Below are 18,916 nucleotides of genomic sequence, written 5' to 3'. Positions count from 1 at the left end.
TCCCCGGACCTATAGTTTTTGTACTGCTTGGATGATGCACTGCTTGGATGATGTCTCCACCACAAAAGACATTTCTCCTTTATAGCACCAGATTCCTGCTTTGATAAAATGAGTTTTCCCCCCCAGATTGCTAGCTAAGAACAAACCCAATGGAAAGCTGCTAATTTCTACACACACTGAAATTCAGTGAGAGAAGGCATAGGAAAAGGCGTGGTTTAGGACCCAGAAAGCGTCGCCAGGCGGTACTTGTGCAGATCACTGGGAGACTCTAAAAGGGTCCAGTTTTAATTCCGCCTCTAATCTCTGCAATAGCCGCGCTTCTCTCGCCGGCTCAAGGTTGGGTCGATCCTCGCCGCGGCTCTGGATTTTTCGCTCGCTGTTCCCGCCAGAAACTATGTCGCCGGTTCCTTTGCCATGGAAGCCGTGGGAGAAAAAGTGATTTCAGATGCTCGAGCCTGAGATCGCGGTATAAAGGACGGGGGGAATACAAAAATGAAGACGTTGGTGGTAAGTCCGTGGATCCCAGATCGCCACGAGGACTTGAAACGAGACCGTGAGATTCGGCGTGGGAATTGGCGGGTGTTCTCGGAGATCCTCCGGGAGGCTGGATTTGTGATTTTAGCCGGGGCTGGTGGGTGTGCTGCCGATGGGCATTTGGCAAAATCCGCAGGAAGAGGCAAATAACTTTCCGTCGCCTGCCTTTCTTTGGGAAGCTGGGGCAGCGCAGGGTCGGTGTATATAGGGCTGGCGGGGAAGAAGAGTCCAGCTTGAAATGCAGGGATGTGGGTCGCCCTCGGTAATCCGAAGAGTGGCGAGGTCTTTATGGTCTTTTGAGCAGCGATCTCCCACCTAACCATTTAAGGCTATATATATATGTGTGTGTGTATATATATATACTATATATATACATTTGTATATATTCACGCCTTAATGTTGGAGAGAGAAGACGGGTTGCAAATCTATAGATTCAAAACGTAAAGCCAAAATTGAGAGGTCGGCGGGGATGGCAAAGGAAAGGTGGCCGAGCCCGAGAGGGGTGTGGATAAGGGGGGAAAAAAAGGGGGGGTGGAGGCTAAGAAGAGACCGGAGTAAAAAGGAGAGTGGGCGACGCGTTGCAACCTCCAAGTGCACTTTTCGCGTTTTGCTTTGGAACTTGCAAAAGGGCTAATAGGCGCATAGGCGCGCGGCGTCTTTCCGCCCCTAATTGCAAAAACGAGACGAGCGAGCAACCTTCTTCCCCGCAGTCCCTCAGCTTCCTTTTATTTCGAATTTATCAGGATTTTTTTTTTTATTATTTGGAAGAAACAACCCCTCCAGCCCTTCCAGAAGAAGTCCAAACTTCCACAGCCTGCGAGCCGCTTCACCGAGGGGCGTGCGTCAGGGTGTGTGCGCTCCCTTCGGCAGCCTAAGGGGAAGAGAGAGAGAGAGAGAGAGAGAGAATGGCCAGCCTCGCTGCCAATTCAGTCAAGCCGGGCAAGAGTCCGCCCGGCCATTTGCGGCATTGCCTAATTGCGGGGAGAAGTTGTGGGGGGGCAAAACTGGCGGGAAATCAAGAGAGATGGGGGGGAGGCAAGCTAGGCGCCGCTGCGAGTCGCGCTAAGAAGAGACGCGGGGAGGAGGGAAGCTGTGGAGCTCCACGGGAGAGAGACACCCCGGCGGCCGAGCAGCGTTAATTTGCCGGCGCCGCAGTTCGGCTGTGCTGTTGAGGTCCTCTTGCCCGCCTCTCGCCCGCTCAGCCCTGACCCGCGCTGTGTGTCCAGCGGGTTCTCAGCCTCTCTTTGCCCCTCCCTCCTTACAGCGCCATGGACTGGCTGTGTCTTTAGCGCTCACCACCATGTGCACGAGCTTGTTGCTTATGTACGGCAGCATCGGGAGCGGAGGCAGCGGCGGCAATGATGGTGCCGGCGGCAGAAGGGCCTTGAAAGAGCAAGTTCAGCAGCAGGTGGCGGCGACCACCCCACTTCAGAAGCCGGACAGCCAACAGCCCTTCAGTACAGCCTCCCCGCGACCCTTTCCCGGCCTCGCCGACCGTCTTTTGGAAGGCTACATCAGCGTCCTGGATCACAAGGTGAGCGCAGAGTAGCGGTGCTGCGGGAGGAAGGCGCCAGGCGGGTTGATTGACGTTTGAGATTGAGCTCCTTTTTTTCCCGTCCCGCTTTTAAGTTGCGGATCGGATGGTTTGAAGAAGAAGAAGAAAGGAGAAAGATTGCAGGGAGACCGAAAGGTCAGGAAGGAAGGATGTGCTAGGCACTCAGTTCTTTGCAGCTTGGCAATCAGGAGTGGAGGTTTCAAACGGGCCCTTGTCTTCTTTGACATATTGACTGCTTAAAGAGAGGTAGGCGCTGTGGGATGTTTTTAGCAGCCCAACTGTCTTTTTCTTCTGCATTCTGGATAATTGCAATCTATAAGGAATAATGGTGGTTTCAACAGCAGGCTTGAGCGACTCTAAAGAGCAATCTCTCCCACAGGTTGTTACAGACTAATGTTTAATTTGATGGCAATGCTAGACTGGTTTCCATTTAATTGACAAATAGTTTACAGCATGTTCTATTTCCTTGGAAATATTTGCCCTGCTCTCAAAGGTCAAGCCGCCACTCAGGCAGGTCCTAAATTATCACACAGATAAATAGCTTTGATCACACTGCTTTGCTGGAGTGGTTCTATAAAAAGAGGGTAATTTTTAAAGGGCATCTCTTACTTTTATGAGTCAAAATACAATGTTTCTGCTTCTTGGAAGAATAACATCCGTGATGCTGATTTTTTTTTCTTAATTCTTTGGTAGATTTGACATTGTCATCATTCAAGACATTAAAGAAAAAAATAATTTAAAATTACATATTTGTTTAAAAAAATAGAAGGCATATCTGATTAAAAAGCCAGGGTGAGTGAGTATGTGAAGTAGTTCTCTATGAAATAGTCATCACTGAATTCTTTTTTTAAAAAAATCCTAGACACCTAGTCTAGTTCAGAAAACTTTTAAGATACATTTTTTATTTATTTTACTTTATTTTGAAGAATTCAGAAATATGTTCTATTAGTGCAGGAAGAGATGCTGAAAAAAGTTTTTTTAAACAATTTATACCCTCTGTGTGCCTTAAAATAATTTTAAAAGTTCAAAAACAGGAAAAAATAATAAAACCTATACATTCATTATATTAATATGTCTCTTTTTTTTTTTTTTTTATAAAAAGTTTTATTTTTACAATCATATCAAATAATTCATCCAATGTACAGTTATATACAATTAGTCGGGCTTGCCCAGTCACCACCACCCTTTTTAACACTCTTCCCTCTTCTACCTTCTTTTACTTTCCAAACCTTCCTCTCCTTCTCTTATCTACATCCACTCCTCCTTCCACCCTACACCTTCCTTCTCCTCTACTATCCTCTTCCTTCCTCTTCTCCTCTTTCCTACCTCCTACTCTCTTTTCTCCTCCCCACCGTTCTAAAATGGTAACTATGCAGACCCGACCCTACATTAATTATATTTCTTCAATAATCCCTGTACATTAACCATCACTCCATCTCTACCAAACCCCCAATTCCCTCCCCTTACCCCCACCCCCACCCCGACTTCCCAGAACAAAATGCAGGTATCAAAACTAACAATCATAATCCAAAATAATTCCTAAATTATAATCTTTAGTCACACCACACTTAGTCACACTCTCAATTCCCCTCTCCTTCAAAAATATATCTAATACAAAATATTTCCTAAATTTACTCATATGCTATTCGATATTTTTTTTTTATCTGATACTTATTTTAAATATAATCAATCCACATTTTCCATTCTAAAATATATTTTTCTAGTATAGTCTTTCAAGTAAGCGGAGATTTTTGTCATCTCTGCCAGATTTGATACTTTGAGTGTCCATTTGTTGTTTTGTTTTGTCCATTCTTCGATTGTAGGTAATTCTTCTTTCTTCCAATACTGAGCAATCAAAAGTCTTGCGACTGTTATTAAGTTCAAAATCAATTTAGTCTCTATAGCTGTATAGTCCATAATTATTCCTAGTAGAAAGAACTGGAGTAAACTTAATCTTCTTTTCAAAATATTCTGCATGATCCACCAGCCTTTAATCCAAAATACTTTAACTTTTTTACAAGTCCACCATATATGGTAATAAGTAGCATCTTCACAATCGCATCTCCAACATTTAGCAAGATCTAATATGTGTTTCTTGTAAACAGGTAATGTCATTTTTAAATTATTTCAAATAATGAAATACTTTCCTTCTCTTCTGCGGTGAATTCAGGCCATTAACATTCCAAGATAATAGTTTAATTGCCATTATCGGCCAAAGGAAACTTTTGGAACACCAGCCGCAGATCACATTTTACTTTAGGCCTTGCTCCTCCCACTGTTTCCATTGTAGTAGTTGCCAGTTGTTGTTGTGCCTTCATCTCTTGTTCCTTGCGTTTAGCAGCAGCTCTAGTCAGCCTTTGTTCTTTTGAATCTAAACCCGTCGTAGGTATTTCCAACACTTGTAATAAATCTTCTTCCATCACAATCTGTTCTTGTATCTGCTTCACTTCTCTTCCTTCACTTCAGCCTCCTTCTTCTAGCTTCCAATGGGGAAGACTTCCAACTTTTAATACCTCAACATAAAATTCTCTTGCTTTTCCAACTGTATTGAAACGATGTACTTTCCTGCATAATATACTATTATACCAGTTGGAATATCCCATCTATATTCAATCTGATGTTTTTAAGTTCATTCACCAGGAAGGCAAATTCCTTCCTAGCCCTTAACATTTTGGTGGAATTTCCTTTAATATCAAGATATCTTGACCAGCAATCTGAATCTTCTCCCCTTATATGAAGCTTGCAAAATCTGATTTCTCACTATTCTGTTTGTAAAATAAATAACAACATCCCTTGGCAACTTTTTTGCCTTGCTATCCAAGAATTCACACGATATATTTTTTCAATTTGATAAGCCACATCTGCTGGACGAGCTGCTAATATCTCAGCAAATACTTCAGAAAAAATTTCCCTTAAATTCTCTTCCTTATTTTCTTTCAAACCTCAGATTCTAAGAGCAAATTCCATATTTCTGTATTGTATCAAAACTATTTCATCCTCTGTCTTTTCCATTTTACTTTGAAATTCATCCATTTTATTTTCTAATTTTGAATTATGTTGCTTAATTACTTCAACCTCCTCTTCCAATAAAATCACATTCGTTGCCAAACTTTGTACTGCCATTACAAATCCTTCTTTAACTTCTTTATTTCCCACTTGAATTTCTGATATCTGCTCTTTCATTTCAGACATCTCATCAGTTATTACTTTAAATTTTTCTTCTATAAAGCCTTTTAAGTTCTCTTGTAACGCCTCTAAATTCAATGTTCTAGTCTCTGCTGTATGAGCTGGAGAGGCACCAGCTGATAAAGTTCCAAAGCTCTTTGTTACAGTAGACTTTAATTGTTTGGCTGCCATCTTCTATAAAATTATTTATTTATTTATTTCCAACTTAATATTCACTTTAAATCTTCTTAACTTCTGAGAAACACAGTCTTTTAAAGCAGTATTTAAAAATCTCCTAGATTCTATCAGCAGGCAGCAAAGAGTTAAAGCAGCAAGTAACATGCAAATTACCAACTGCAGAGGCACACGCTGAAAGTATCACTTTCGCTTTCCACTCGTTAACTTGTTAACAATTCGCCTCCATTTTCTTGCTGTTTTCAAGCTTGTTACAAAGTATCGGGAATCGGCTTGGCTACTTGCTTAAAGTTCTCCCACTTTCGTTCTGTCCGGTATAATCCTTTATTGTCCAAAATAAATCTCGGCGTTTGGTCGTGGTGATTGGTTCCGCCAAAGCAGAAGAATCCTCGGATCTGGAGCACTTCGGGTTACTGGAGGGAACTTAACCCTTCAAACCCCTTTTTTCTCAGGGGCTTTAGGGAAATTCAACCTCTGCCCTCAGCTCACCCCTTCTCCTTCTCCCGAAGAGGGGGTTTTCCGAACCGCTGGGCAGCAGATTTAAGCTGTCCTAGCGATTCCACATAATCCAGAGATTGGTGATCGTAAAGATCACCGCCATCACCTACGGTGCCAAACCGTAGGTATAAAATAAAAAATAATAATAAAATAAAAAATAATAATAAAGTATAAAATAATAAAACCTATACATTCATTATATTAATATGTCTCTTGATAGTAGCTGCATCGTAATGCTAAGGCTCAGCAGAAACCTTGAACCATACATCTGCTTTTTAAAAAGTCAGTGGGTTCATGCTGTCTTCTTTCTATACCACCCCTTCTGAATCATTTTAGAAGAATGCATAACCAGATTATTTTCAATGATAAAGAGTTCAGAAAGAGGAGTTTAACCACTTGTATGCTGTTGCCAGAAAAACCTCCTAAATATCACCATGGCTTCTCCCTTCTGTCATTCCTCCTGAGGTCAGAGTAAGCCCACCCAGTATGGAATTCCCAACCAATAAGAACTGCTTATTCCAGGAAGTGTGTTTGTGGAGTGTAGCATCAACACCCTTCTGCAAGCAGTGCTTTTTTAAAAAACTGAATAGTGTTTTCTTAGCGCGTTCATTTGCAGACTGTTTATGTATTGTTTTAATCTTTGCTACAGAGGTGGAATGCTTTTGCTTAGAGTTGTGTACCATAGAAAGAATCCTACATGCCTAAGAATTGAAGACAAGTAATAATCTGCAGGAGTCAACTAGATATAAGGGCAACTTTTTATTATTATTATCTTCAATATTGTACCTATGGCCAACCTAAGGATTTTTATATAATTTCTAATGGTCAGTAAATGTTGCCCATGGAATAGTAATTCTAATTTAAATAATTCTGTTTGTAACTTTAACTAGCATTATTACTTCTTGATATCATGATGTTCTGTTGAGTTATCTTTTCATTAGCTTTGTTTCTCCTCCTGTGGTAGGGTCATGCTTTAATTATTGATTTTCTGTCATTCTATTTTTTCGTTTTTAAAATGACAAAATTGTAATTTTTAAAAACAAAACAAAAAACCAACTCAACACTTTAATAGAAAGAAAGAAAGAAAATCTGTAACTCGGACTATTCTCCATTTCAGAAAAAAAATAGTCTTAACTTCATTTTGCTTGTTTAGAGAGTTTGGTGGGTAAATAAAACATTCAATGTCAGTAATTCCACCCTCAATCACAGCCCAAATCAACAGGAACAATATGATTGATAGAAACTACAAAAAAAGTTCATTTAATCAAAGAATACTTAAAAGTATTTATATGTCATCTTGTAGTTTTTGTCAATAAATCAAATAACCTGGGAGAAATTCTCAGAAAATATTGAAATTAAATGAAACCAATCATAAAAGAATTTAAACGTTTCATTCAAAGTGAGAGGAAAGAATAGCAACTCCAGATAAAAGAACTATTCTAAAAAATAATGGTTCTGGAGACTGTTTAACAAGCTTTACAAACACAGGATATGGAAAAAATTACAATGTTCTATCCCAATTTAAGTTGTTTTATTATTTATATTTATAGCATTTTTGTCAAAGTACCATGCATAATTTCTGTGAGTCATATTTCAAATATCAACAGTTGCATCCATCTCTATAAGTTTGATCCAATGAAAACGGAGGCCTCAGTGTGAGTAATTTAACAAAAATGAGGCAGTCTGTATTGAAAAACACAAAGTGATGCTAATGATTTGCAGTCTCTTATATAGAATTAATTTTAAAAGGAAATGTTACCCTGTTTCCCCCAAAATAAGACATCCCTTGATAATAAGCCCAACTGGGTTTTTGAGTGCATGGCAATAAGGCCAAGTGTTTATTTCAGGGTTCAAAAAAATATAAGACAGGGTCTTATTTTCAGGGAATAAGGAAGGAATTCTATTTATTCTAAATTAACTTCCATTTTCCCTCAGTCCAGATTTTTTTATTTCTTTAATGAATCAGTATTTAAAGAACTGGCAGTAAAAACACTTTCCATAGAAATTGTTTTGGGGAAAGAAATCCTTCATATATAAATTAAGATAAGCATTTTCAGTAGAGAGCATACTAAGAAAAGTTCTGAGGGCTTAGATATATTCTTAAATACTTTCACTGAATAAGATAATATTTAATTAGAAAGCAATGTTATGCGTAGAAACAATATTGTAATTAAGTGTGTGATGAAATGTTTGCAAATAGTTCGTTCTTCCATAGTCTTCCATGGTATTGAAGAACACTGTTGGGTACATAATTATTTCGTGTAAATCAATGAGAGATATTACTAGTATTTGAGAACAAAGAATATAGTCTTTATTCTGTTCTATGGAGACCAATTTGTAACAGTTATAAAACAGAGTTTGAAAATCTATTGAGAGTTGCTGCTTCATCTCTTTTCTGATACAAGATAAGTCCATTACTTAGCCAGTGATAGAATATATCACCTATTCAGTTCAAGCTTTACATCAATTCAGTTTTACTCTGGAGGGTAAAAATTTTCAAATATAGCAGAGATGTTATAATATTGAGTATATTAATCAATATTTACTGGATAACATATCTAGCTGGGGGACTTTTTTATTCAAGAAAAACCAATTGAGATATTGGTCCATTAATATTTGTTTATGAGAAACAAATGGTGTTTTCTTAAATAGGAAAAAAAATCATTTCAAAGCACTTTAAAGAAGTAAGCAGTGAGACATTCCTTGCCTTCAGTTGGATGTAAAAGATGTAGCACAGAAGGAAAAGAATTTGGGACAAGGCAAACTAAACGTCCCAACTGTGCTTTTTCTGAAAAACTAAAGAAGCTTATTGGGTGAGAAGTGAAATGTTTTCAAAGAAAAACAAAAAAATAGGACAACCATGACCTGGACGAATGAGAATCTCCATAGACATGTGGCAGACTATGAAACAAACAAAAAAGTTATATTGATGTAGTTATTTACCAAACACATCTAAATTATATTAAAGTAACCAAAATATCTTTACAATCCCCAAGGCATGTTACAACTTTTGAGCAACCTTAATGTTTGGAAATTGAAAGTTGGAAAATTTGGCACGCCTTGTGGAATGGCAAACTGCAATTTTTTTTTAATTATAGATTTTATAGTTACCAACTGGAATAGAAACTGTGGAAGAAAAGGAATCAAATGTTATTCATGTGCTGTAATCAACGGAGCTGCCTACTTCCAAGTTTTCTGTGTATCTCTTAGAGCTATAAAGTATGAATTGCCATGGGAAAACTAAGTTAGAACATATACTTTTAAAAAAAATTTATTTACATTTATATCCCGCCCTTCTCCAAAGACTCAGGGCAGCTTACAGTGTATAAGGCAATAGTCTCATTCTATTTGTATATTTACAAAGTCAACTTATTGCCCCCCCAACAATCTGGGTCCTCATTTTACCTACCTTATAAAGGATGGAAGGCTGAGTCAACCTTGGGCCGGGCTTGAACCTGCAGTAATTGCAGGCTGCTGTGTTCTAATAACAGGCTTCTAACAGCCTGAGCTACCACGGCCCCTTACTTCACGAAGCTGAAATCAGCAACTGGTGGACTGTTGTTGCTTCTTTCTTTCTTGGTAGTTAAGACCTTCACCTATGCAATTTGCATAGTTTTAAAAAAATATGTTACTAGATTTTTATCCTTTCCTTTTTATATATAGCTCAAGGGTGTAAACATACCTCATACTCCTTCCTCCTCCTATTTGTGCCACCATACCACTGCGAGCTGGGTTGGACTGAGAGAGAATGACTGACCCAAAATTATCCAGCTGACTTCCATGCCCAAGGTGGGACTAGACACTCACAGTCTCCGGGTTTTCTATCCTGGTGGGCTACAGATTTGTTGTTTGTAGAAGCTGCAAATAAACTTTCTTTTGGGGTCATTTGATACTGAATTGAATGAGTTCTGTGTGGGCTAAGCTCATTTAACTTAGAATTTAAAATTAATTATTTTTAAAACTAGGAAAATATCATTAAGGGATAATTTCACCCTTCAATCAATTATCTTATACTTAGTTACAGGTTAGTGTCTTTTATAGGTTCATGCAATCTTCTTGGCATAATACTGATGTTTGTTACCTTGTTCTGTAATGTTTTCCAGAGTAATCCTTCCAATACTTCCAAGTATTAACTAGGACCAAATAAATCAATGATGCAATCTTCGATAGGTTTATTTGAACATAACTTCATAGAACTTTGAATAGTCCATATACTTAGGATTGCCACGTGATCATTTTGAAGAAATATATCGCATTTTACAGATGGAAATTTGATGGTTCTTTAATGAAATCATTTTGATTAAATTTTGCAGGCAAACCTTGTATTTTAGAGCAATTACATAGCTTGAACTCTAGGCATCTTTCCTAACCCTGCTGAGTAATTGGTTATGCATGACAAAAAAATTCACTTTCTTATATGTCAAGCCAGTAAAAAAATACCATTTAGAGGGAATATTAATTGTCTAATTGGTAGCTAGAAATATTCATTTCCCATTGTAACAGCTGATGTTTTGTTATGTAGATTGTTTTGAATGAAGGCCACCGACATTAGCATTGAAGAAAATGAGGCCATTATATTTTATGAACAATTACAATATAATAATTGTAACATATATGCTTAATAGTGGCAGCTTTGTAAATCCTCCATCAGACTTGAATAAAACAACAAAAAGCATTAATTAACTATCAGAACATGAAATTAACCTAAGTGGCTAAGTTGTGTATAATGCTGAAAAGCTTTGCCCAGCAGTGTCTATCTGCAAAGAAGTGTTTCCCTCATTGTGTAGCTTTCTATGCACCCTGAAAATCTGTTATGTAGCAGCTCTCATGTGTATATTAGGGAAAAGAAGAGGGGAAAAATTAATTGCAGAAGCAGAAGTCCTCTCATGGAATGGTAAACAGAATATTATCATACCTTGCTAGTTAATTTCAGAGTTTAGCTGCTTAGCACTGGCTGTTAGAATATGGATTACTTACTATTGTGTTCTAAATGGCCATGGAATTACTTAATCATGAACCCTCTGCCAAATTCTTCATATGCTTCAATCTTTAACAACATAACTGCTGACCGAATACAGGGAACAACTAAGCATGCACTTGCTTCCCTGCAATTCCAGTTGTACAGGTTCTAATGAATCATTGAGACCCTTCTGTTTTCATTTAAAATCTTAAATCATGTGACCACATGCTTCTTTTTGTTCTCAGCAGGATTGTTTCCATTATTTCTTTGAGCTGAAAAAAATGGCATTGCTGGGTTCACTTCATTTAGGTTTTTGTTTAAACTTTCACTCTGTATTAAGTAATAATATTCTGCCAGTATTAAAAAGAAATGGAATCAAGTTAGAAGATTGTACCGTTAGCTGAATGCCAATTCTCATTTCTTAGCAAAGCAGCTGTCAATCTAGACTTGGCCCCAACCTGTTGAAGTTCTATATTCATTATTGGAACAATCAATATAAAAATATAATCTCTGTGCTCTGCATTTAAAATTCCTTGCCAGTAATCATTTCCTATCTAGAATCATATCCGTAAACATGATAGATTTCTTATTTGGGTTATTTTAATGCAAAACAGGGATACTTTTCCTAGCAAGAGGGTTGCTTTGAAGGTAACTTTAAACTTAAATGCCATTTTTAAAGATGGATGAGTATGTGGTAAAGTGACACAATTAATTAAGTGTGTGATCACATCTCTCCGGTAGAAGTAGAGTCACTGGTAGCAGTCTATTGAACAACCCTGTATGTACGATTCAGAGTCCAAGGCGCAGGGAATATGATCAAGGCGGGGTGCCAGAATACATCATTTGACAGCAACAAGATGAAGTAGGAGTTCACATTAGTCTGATATAAGAGCAAGATCCCAGAGACTCTACATAATGTAGAACCAATTCCCATATTTCATCTTGCTACTGTGTGGAAGGAATTTCATATTATTCTCTCATGACTAGCCTGAAAAAGTCTATACTTTTTTCTCCAACAGCAGTAACTAGTGTGCATCTTGCTTCATTCCTGCCCACTGTTTAATTGTAAATTATTATTGTTGTGGTTATTATGTTTATTTATTGTTTTCACGCTTACTGGCTTTTAACGTTTGTAAACCACCCAGAATCGCATCTAGGTGAGATGGATGGCACACAGGTCTAATAAATAAGAAAATAAATAAATTGATGTCATTAGTTCAGTGATGCTATACATACACACACTAACCAGAGAATTACAGGCAATTAGCCTCCAGGTACATCATATATCTGAGATAAATTTTTTCTAGATAAATTCATAAGTCATGGTATGACTTACATCTACCTACATGTCTTGGAACATCCTAATTACTGGAAATGTACAGAGGGGGAAAAATGGAGTTACAAGTAATCCTTGACTTACAGCCATACATTTAGTGATTGTTCGAAGTTACAGTGGCACTGAAAAAAGTGACATCACTTTTTCACACTATGACCTTTGCATCATCCCTGTGATGACCTGATCAAAATTGGGATGCTTGACAACTGGCTTATATTTATGATGATTGCAGTGCCCCAAGGTCATGTGTAATACCTGTGCATCAAACTAACAGACTATATAATCTTATAAATGAGGCATTTTAACCATTATGAAGCATTTATAGAGTTGACAGTTTTTTAAAATATAGGCAGTCTCAACTTATGACCACAACTGAACCCAAAATTTCTGTTGTTAAACGAGACATTTGTTAAGTGAGTTTTGTCCCATTTTACAACTTTTCTTGCCACATTTGTTAACTGAATCATTGCAATTGTTAAACTAGTAACATGGTTGATAAATGAATCTGGCTTCCCCATTGATTTTGCTTGTCAGAAATAATGCTCACGTAATCCTGGGACATTGCAACCATCATAAATACGACCCAGTTGTCAAGCACCCGAATGTAAATCACGTGACTATGGGGATGGTGTGATGGTCATAAAGTGTGAAAAATGGTTGTAAATCACTTTTTTCCAGTGTCATCATAACTTTGAATAGACACAAAAAAGTTGAGGACTACCTATATTGTTATCATTTTGCTCTTAACATGTTGTTCGTGTTAGCCTAAGTTTAATTCATGTACATATGATGGCATGATTCTCATGAAACCAAGACAAAGTACTCATTTAACTCTTAAATTAGTATAATCAACTCACTGAGGTGCTGATATAAGCTAATGTGGCAGCACAAAGGTCATTTTCAAAGTGAGACTGATTACTATATTATCTGCCTATGATTCTTTTTGATGTTTTCCCTTATTACTTCAAGATCAATTTAATTAATCGATTATATGTATTAAATCATATATGTAGTAAATCATTTAGTAGGTATTTTAAATCTGTTTCTTTGTTGCGCCATCTTCCAGGATGAAATAAAGTTGTATGCAAAAGTCAAATTTAAAACAGTAATGTAGTAACATTACAACTTAAATGCACACAAAATTTAAAAAGTCAAAACAATAGTAAAACCTTTTAGATGTCATTGATAGGATTTTTATGAAAACTTAGTAGGAATGAAATCTAGGAGCCATGATAGTACAGTTGTTAGAACAAATTTTAATAACATTTTATAAGGAGTCTGAAATATATTTGACCATCCCTTATTAATATATTGCCTTGTACATAGGATTATTTTTTAATTATGATTGCTTTTTGGAACCACTAATGAAAAAAACAGTAAAAACACAATTATGAAATATGTTATTTAGTAAGAAATGGTGTGAAAAATTGAGAGGATATTGGTTCAAAGCTTCCAGATTTGCTGCTTGCTCTGGCCAAGTAACCCTGTACAAATGTGTTTTAATGCATGTTAGATTTATTGCAATGCTCTCTACATGGGGCTCCCCTTGAAGAGCACCCGGAGACTTCAGCTAGTCCAGAACACGGCTGCGCGGGTTATTGAGGGAGCGGTTGGAGCTCCCATGTAACACCTATCCTGCGCAGACTGCACTGGCTACCTGTTGTTTTCCGGGTGCGCTTCAAGGTATTGGTTACCACCTTTAAAGCGCTCCATGGCTTAGGACCGGGCTATCTACGGGACCGTCTACTGCCGCCCTCTATCTCCCATCGTCCGGTGCGTTCCCACAGATAGGGACTCCTCAGGGTGCCATCAGCCAAACAGTGTCGACTGGCGGCCCCCAGGGGGAGGGCCTTCTCTGTGGGGGCTCCGACTCTGTGGAACGAACTTCCCCTCGGGCTTCGACAACTACCTGACCTTAGGACCTTTCGCCGCGAACTTAAAACCTATTTATTTCGTATGGCTGGACTAGCTTGATTTTTACTTTTAATTTTAATTGAATTTGATGGGTTTTTAAATTTTTGTAATTTTATGGGGGTGTATATTATTTTAATTTTTGGGCAAATTTAAATCAGTTTTTTAAGGGTAGTTTTAACTATTGTGTATGTCTGTATTTTATCTGCCTGTTCACCGCCCTGAGTCCTTCGGGAGAAGGGCGGTATACAAATTAAAACATCATCATCATCATCATCATTATTATTATTATTATTATTATTATTATTATTATTATTATTATTATTATTATTATCATTTTCAGCTTTAGTACCAATAAAATAAATATTTTGTAACATCTGTCCTTTGCCTTATATTAAATTTGAATAAATTTTGCCCTTTGGTTATAGGAAGGTCGAAGCAGACGAAAGAGTTATAATAACACTACTTAGCACATTAATTCTTGTAGCTTTCTCTAAGGGAAAATAACATTCAACCCTGCAGAGCTGAGGAATATGTACTGTATATGAGGCATAGGATACATAAGGAAAAAGGTGAAAATTATTGTGATTGGGAAATTGTGATAAAGTATCCTAAAAGGACAGGAATGTTCTCCAGTGAGGTTGTGGCATCGTCCAGACATGGGTTGTAACAGTAGGATCTGCCTAGAGACTGAGTCATAGTTTTTCAGCCACACTCCTTATTCCTTCCTCTCAGGCCCAATTTCAACTCAGTCGGCCTGAGAGAAACATCTTTTGCAGATCTGGCTTTCAGCCCATTTCTGTTCGATCTCATCTTAAGTCACCATTAGTTTTTCAGCTATTTTTTCTAAAAGTGTTCTAAAAATATTTTCAAGGTGCACCAGTCTACCAAGGATTTTGCTTAAACAACGATTCCAGTCCTTCAGAGCACACTGGTCTACCAGCGACATCTTATTGTTCCCACCGCGGCCACCATTTTCAAGCGGCTTCGCCATGGCTGTCTCACCTCATGCCACCAACGTGGCAGCGACAGCTCCCAAACCTGTACCACCAACTGATTTGGGCAGCTGGATTGCGGCAGCAGCCGCCCACAGTGATTTTACCGTGCATTAGCTATAGGGGAGCCTTTGAAGTGCTTCTGCTCAGGCACTAGTGCTGACTTGTTTCTAACGTTGACGGAATTTTTCTTCCAGATGGAGAATTTTCTTCTGCCCTGTCTTCGCTGAAACTGGGCCTGAGAGGGGCGTGGCCGAAAAACTATGACTCGGTCTCTAGGCAGATCCAACTGTATGCTGTGGCATTGCCAGATTCCCTATGTCTGGCCAATGCCACAGCGTCCCAGAGAATCGCCGTTCAGATAGGACCAATGCCTATTCCTGAAATGGGATTTATTTTCACGAAACATTCTCTTTCCAGTTCTTCAAATAGTGACAAATAGAAACACAATAAAGTTACATTTTTTACAGTTTCTCTGGGGCTTATGTGATTTATTTGCCATAGAAGAACACTAATTATATAGGTCTATTTTAATTATAGATCTCACAAATGTAAATATCTTGTCTAATCTTTTGGAGTCTCCAAGAATGTTTAGATTATTACGATTATTAGATCAAGTATATCACAGATCCAATGGCAAAAATGATAAGCCTCCTCTTTTGCTCAGGGGAATTTTAAGAAAATGGATCAAAGATCTCAGATTCCCTAGATAGGCTCCTCATCTGAAAATGGAATACTTGCTGAAACTCTTGTAGATGTAATCTCAATCATTTTTTAATTAGTACTATTAATGTGAACTATGAAATATTTGTTCTTTGGTTTTACTTATTTCCAATTCTGATTGCTTAGAAAGAAGTCCAATACCAATTAGTTTATATACTTTATCAGCTTGAATTGATAAATTAACTGATAATGAATGTTCAGTATGATACAAGAAGAACTGGTCTTTAACTATGCCATTATGTTTTCTCCTTCCACAGCTGTAACTATATCTGAACTGAAAATCACTGTTTAAAAAATAATTCATATTTTTATTTACTCTTGTCATGATTATATTTTTTGTGAAAGCTGAATGTCCTTTACTAGCGAACTTTGCGAAGCAGTATACAAACACATGCAATATTTATATCCCATGCTTTTGATCTTTTTATAAGCCATGCTTTTGCTATGTTTTGAAAATTCAAATGTTATATTGGATTTATTAAAATTACTCTCCATTCAGTAATATCATATGTAAGCTATTTCATTTGCCTTAAGGATAAAGTTAAGCTTCTTTTTCAAGTATGCTACTATCGTATGAGTGTTTGTTTTCTAGTGTCACATCATTATTTGCTGTCATCTTTGTTGAAGCATGATGTAAGTAGAAATAAATTAAACCATTCTTTTAGATATGTATATTTTCATAATACCGGGGATACATTTTAGACAGCGCAGATAGCCTTTGACTCATGACTGTAATATAGTCTCTCCATTATGGTTGAAAGTTGTGATAGCCATTATTATTATTTTTTTACATTTATACCCCGCCCTTCTCCGAAGACTCAGGGCGGCTTACAATGTATAAGGCAATAGTCTCATTCTATTTGTATATTTTTTACAAAGTCAACTTATTGCCCCCCCCAACAATCTGGGTCCTCATTTTACCTACCTTATAAAGGGTGGAAGGCTGAGTCAACCTTGGGCCGGGCTCGAACCTGCAGTAATTGCAGGCTCTGTGTTCTAATAACAGGCTTCTCTATTGCCTGAGCTATTAAATGAAGCAACCATGTGATAGCCTCACTTATGACTCCCCCATCTATTCTTTCTCTGATGCGGTCATTAAATGAATGTGCAGTTCATTAAGCAGAGCATGAAGTGTCTCTAGCCCTGAGAGGACTAGTGCAGACCCTGCCCAGGTCTCACCCATTCCCTGAGGCACTCCATTCTTTACTTCCTAATCCTGGGGTCTCTGCAAGCATTAGGCTTGCTTCTCACTGCACCAGGCCCCACACACATCCTACGTTCCCTTTTGAAGATCTTTGGAGCTTGGATTAGGGAAACAAAACAAGCCACTCTACTGCTGGGCCCCTTGGCACCATCTTGGAAGTAGCTCCCTTTTCCCAAGCAACCATAATTCAATGCAGCTGCTCAGAAAATGGCAGCTACTTCCAGAATTGGGCTATGAGGCCTAGTAGTGGAGTGGCCTGTCTTCCTTCCCTAACCAGAGCTCTGGAGATCTTCAACAGGTAAGAGAAGAGGAGGGCCTGGTGGTGTGGGGAGCAGGAACAAGACCTGCGGGGACCTGGTGGAGGGGATGGGGGTGAGATAGGCAGGGGAAGCTGCAGTGTCCCTTTGGTCAGTCATAAGGGCAAATGACCGCAGGAGCTCTGCTGTAGCCATCATTCCTGGACTGGGTTGTAAGTAGCTTTTGGGGGTTGCATCATAACTTCAATAGCTGCTAAGCGACTGATCATAAATTGAGGACTACTGTATGTTGAAATATTTGCAAGCTCCTTATTTTAGAATTATAGGAATACTTTGAATGAAGGTGTTACATACAGAGTTGAGGTTAAACTTTTGTTTTCTAAACTTAACTACTGTAGATATGAAGTAGCGATATGAAACGTTTTCCTTTTAAATTCAGGCATGCTGCATATTTAAAGATCAAGTGGGGTAAATAAGTTAAATTTTCCATACCCAATAAATTACCTTTGAATTGGGAATAGAGTTGGCTCATTAGAGTAAAAGAAGTTTTGAAAACAGGAATGAGCAAGGGATGCAAATGGCTGCAGACCTGCAATATGAATGTCTTTGAATATTCACTTTTATTACAACACACTTTCTCTCTCTAGCCCTCCCTCAATTCCCAGGTAAAAGTTCACGTACTTTCTTCACTCCTCAAAGACTCCTTAAAAAAATAAACTGGTTTTAACAAGCTCTCTGGATCTTACAGTGATGTGATCAATCTTTCCTCTAGATCAAGAGTGGGTAATTAATTTTCTAAAGGGGCCACATGAGAAATTGAGATTACTGTGGAGGGCTGAACCAATAGGATTGTGAAGGTGCATAGGCAAGCACACACACAGAAGAAGAAACAGTTTGCCTTCAAAATAAAAGCAACACAATTGTAATAAGTGCATGGCATGCACTTATTTACATTTGATTTTTAATTTCTGATTGACCTCATGGAGGCTGGATGGGCCAGATGTGGCATGGGGGCTGTAAAATGCCCAGGTATGCTCTACATTTAAACTATTCTTGAAAAGGAGCATCAAGTAACACTTTCTTCTTAACCAAATGTCCTGATGTGTGGGACTTTCAGCATGCACTCTTGTACACATTGGGCAGGGACTGTCTCAAAAATAGCTAGGGCCCATACCCTGTAAATTATAATCTGATCCTTGGATTGTGTTCCTGAACAAATCTGTAATAAGAAATCTACAATAACAGCATAATATGGCCCTAATTTTCCCAGTAAGCAAACAAACCACTCTGTTTATACCAGTTGAAATTTCAAGATGGCTTTCAAGGCCAGCCTCACTACTATCAGAATAAATTATAGTAGTCCAGCTCTAAGATGACAAGGACATAAATGTCCTCCTGTATCGGGGAATTAGTTAATTCATGTACCTGATAAGTAACCACTTCTTATGAGTGATCAGATTTTGCTAAAATATAATTTCCACATTTTTTTAATCATCGGTCATGCTAAATTGAGATTCTGGGTATCGAAGTCTGGTGATATCTGGGTGCTAGGTAATCTATGGTCTATATTAAAATATAGAAAG

The 18,916-nt window shown here is 38.0% G+C and overlaps 1 protein-coding gene across 2 annotated transcripts in view; it reads left to right on the top strand.

The window, feature by feature from the left end:
- The first annotated feature begins 288 nt into the window (after window positions 1-288).
- The window catches only part of ST6GALNAC5 (ST6 N-acetylgalactosaminide alpha-2,6-sialyltransferase 5), an 84,092-nt gene continuing 65,464 nt past the window's right edge, over window positions 289-18,916 (top strand). Inside the window, exons 1-2 of one of the 2 annotated variants that reach the window (XM_058175272.1) lie at window positions 289-507; window positions 1,799-2,068. In XM_058175272.1, the coding sequence (XP_058031255.1) occupies window positions 493-507; window positions 1,799-2,068 (285 nt within the window). In that variant the 5' untranslated portion in view covers window positions 289-492. The remainder of the gene's footprint in view (window positions 508-1,798; window positions 2,069-18,916) is intronic. The other variant, XM_058175273.1, reaches the window with a different exon arrangement.

Source organism: Ahaetulla prasina, chromosome 3 (assembly GCF_028640845.1).
Source record: "Ahaetulla prasina isolate Xishuangbanna chromosome 3, ASM2864084v1, whole genome shotgun sequence".
NCBI classification, from domain to species: domain Eukaryota; kingdom Metazoa; phylum Chordata; class Lepidosauria; order Squamata; family Colubridae; genus Ahaetulla; species Ahaetulla prasina.
This window is presented reverse-complemented; position numbering and strand designations above follow the sequence as displayed.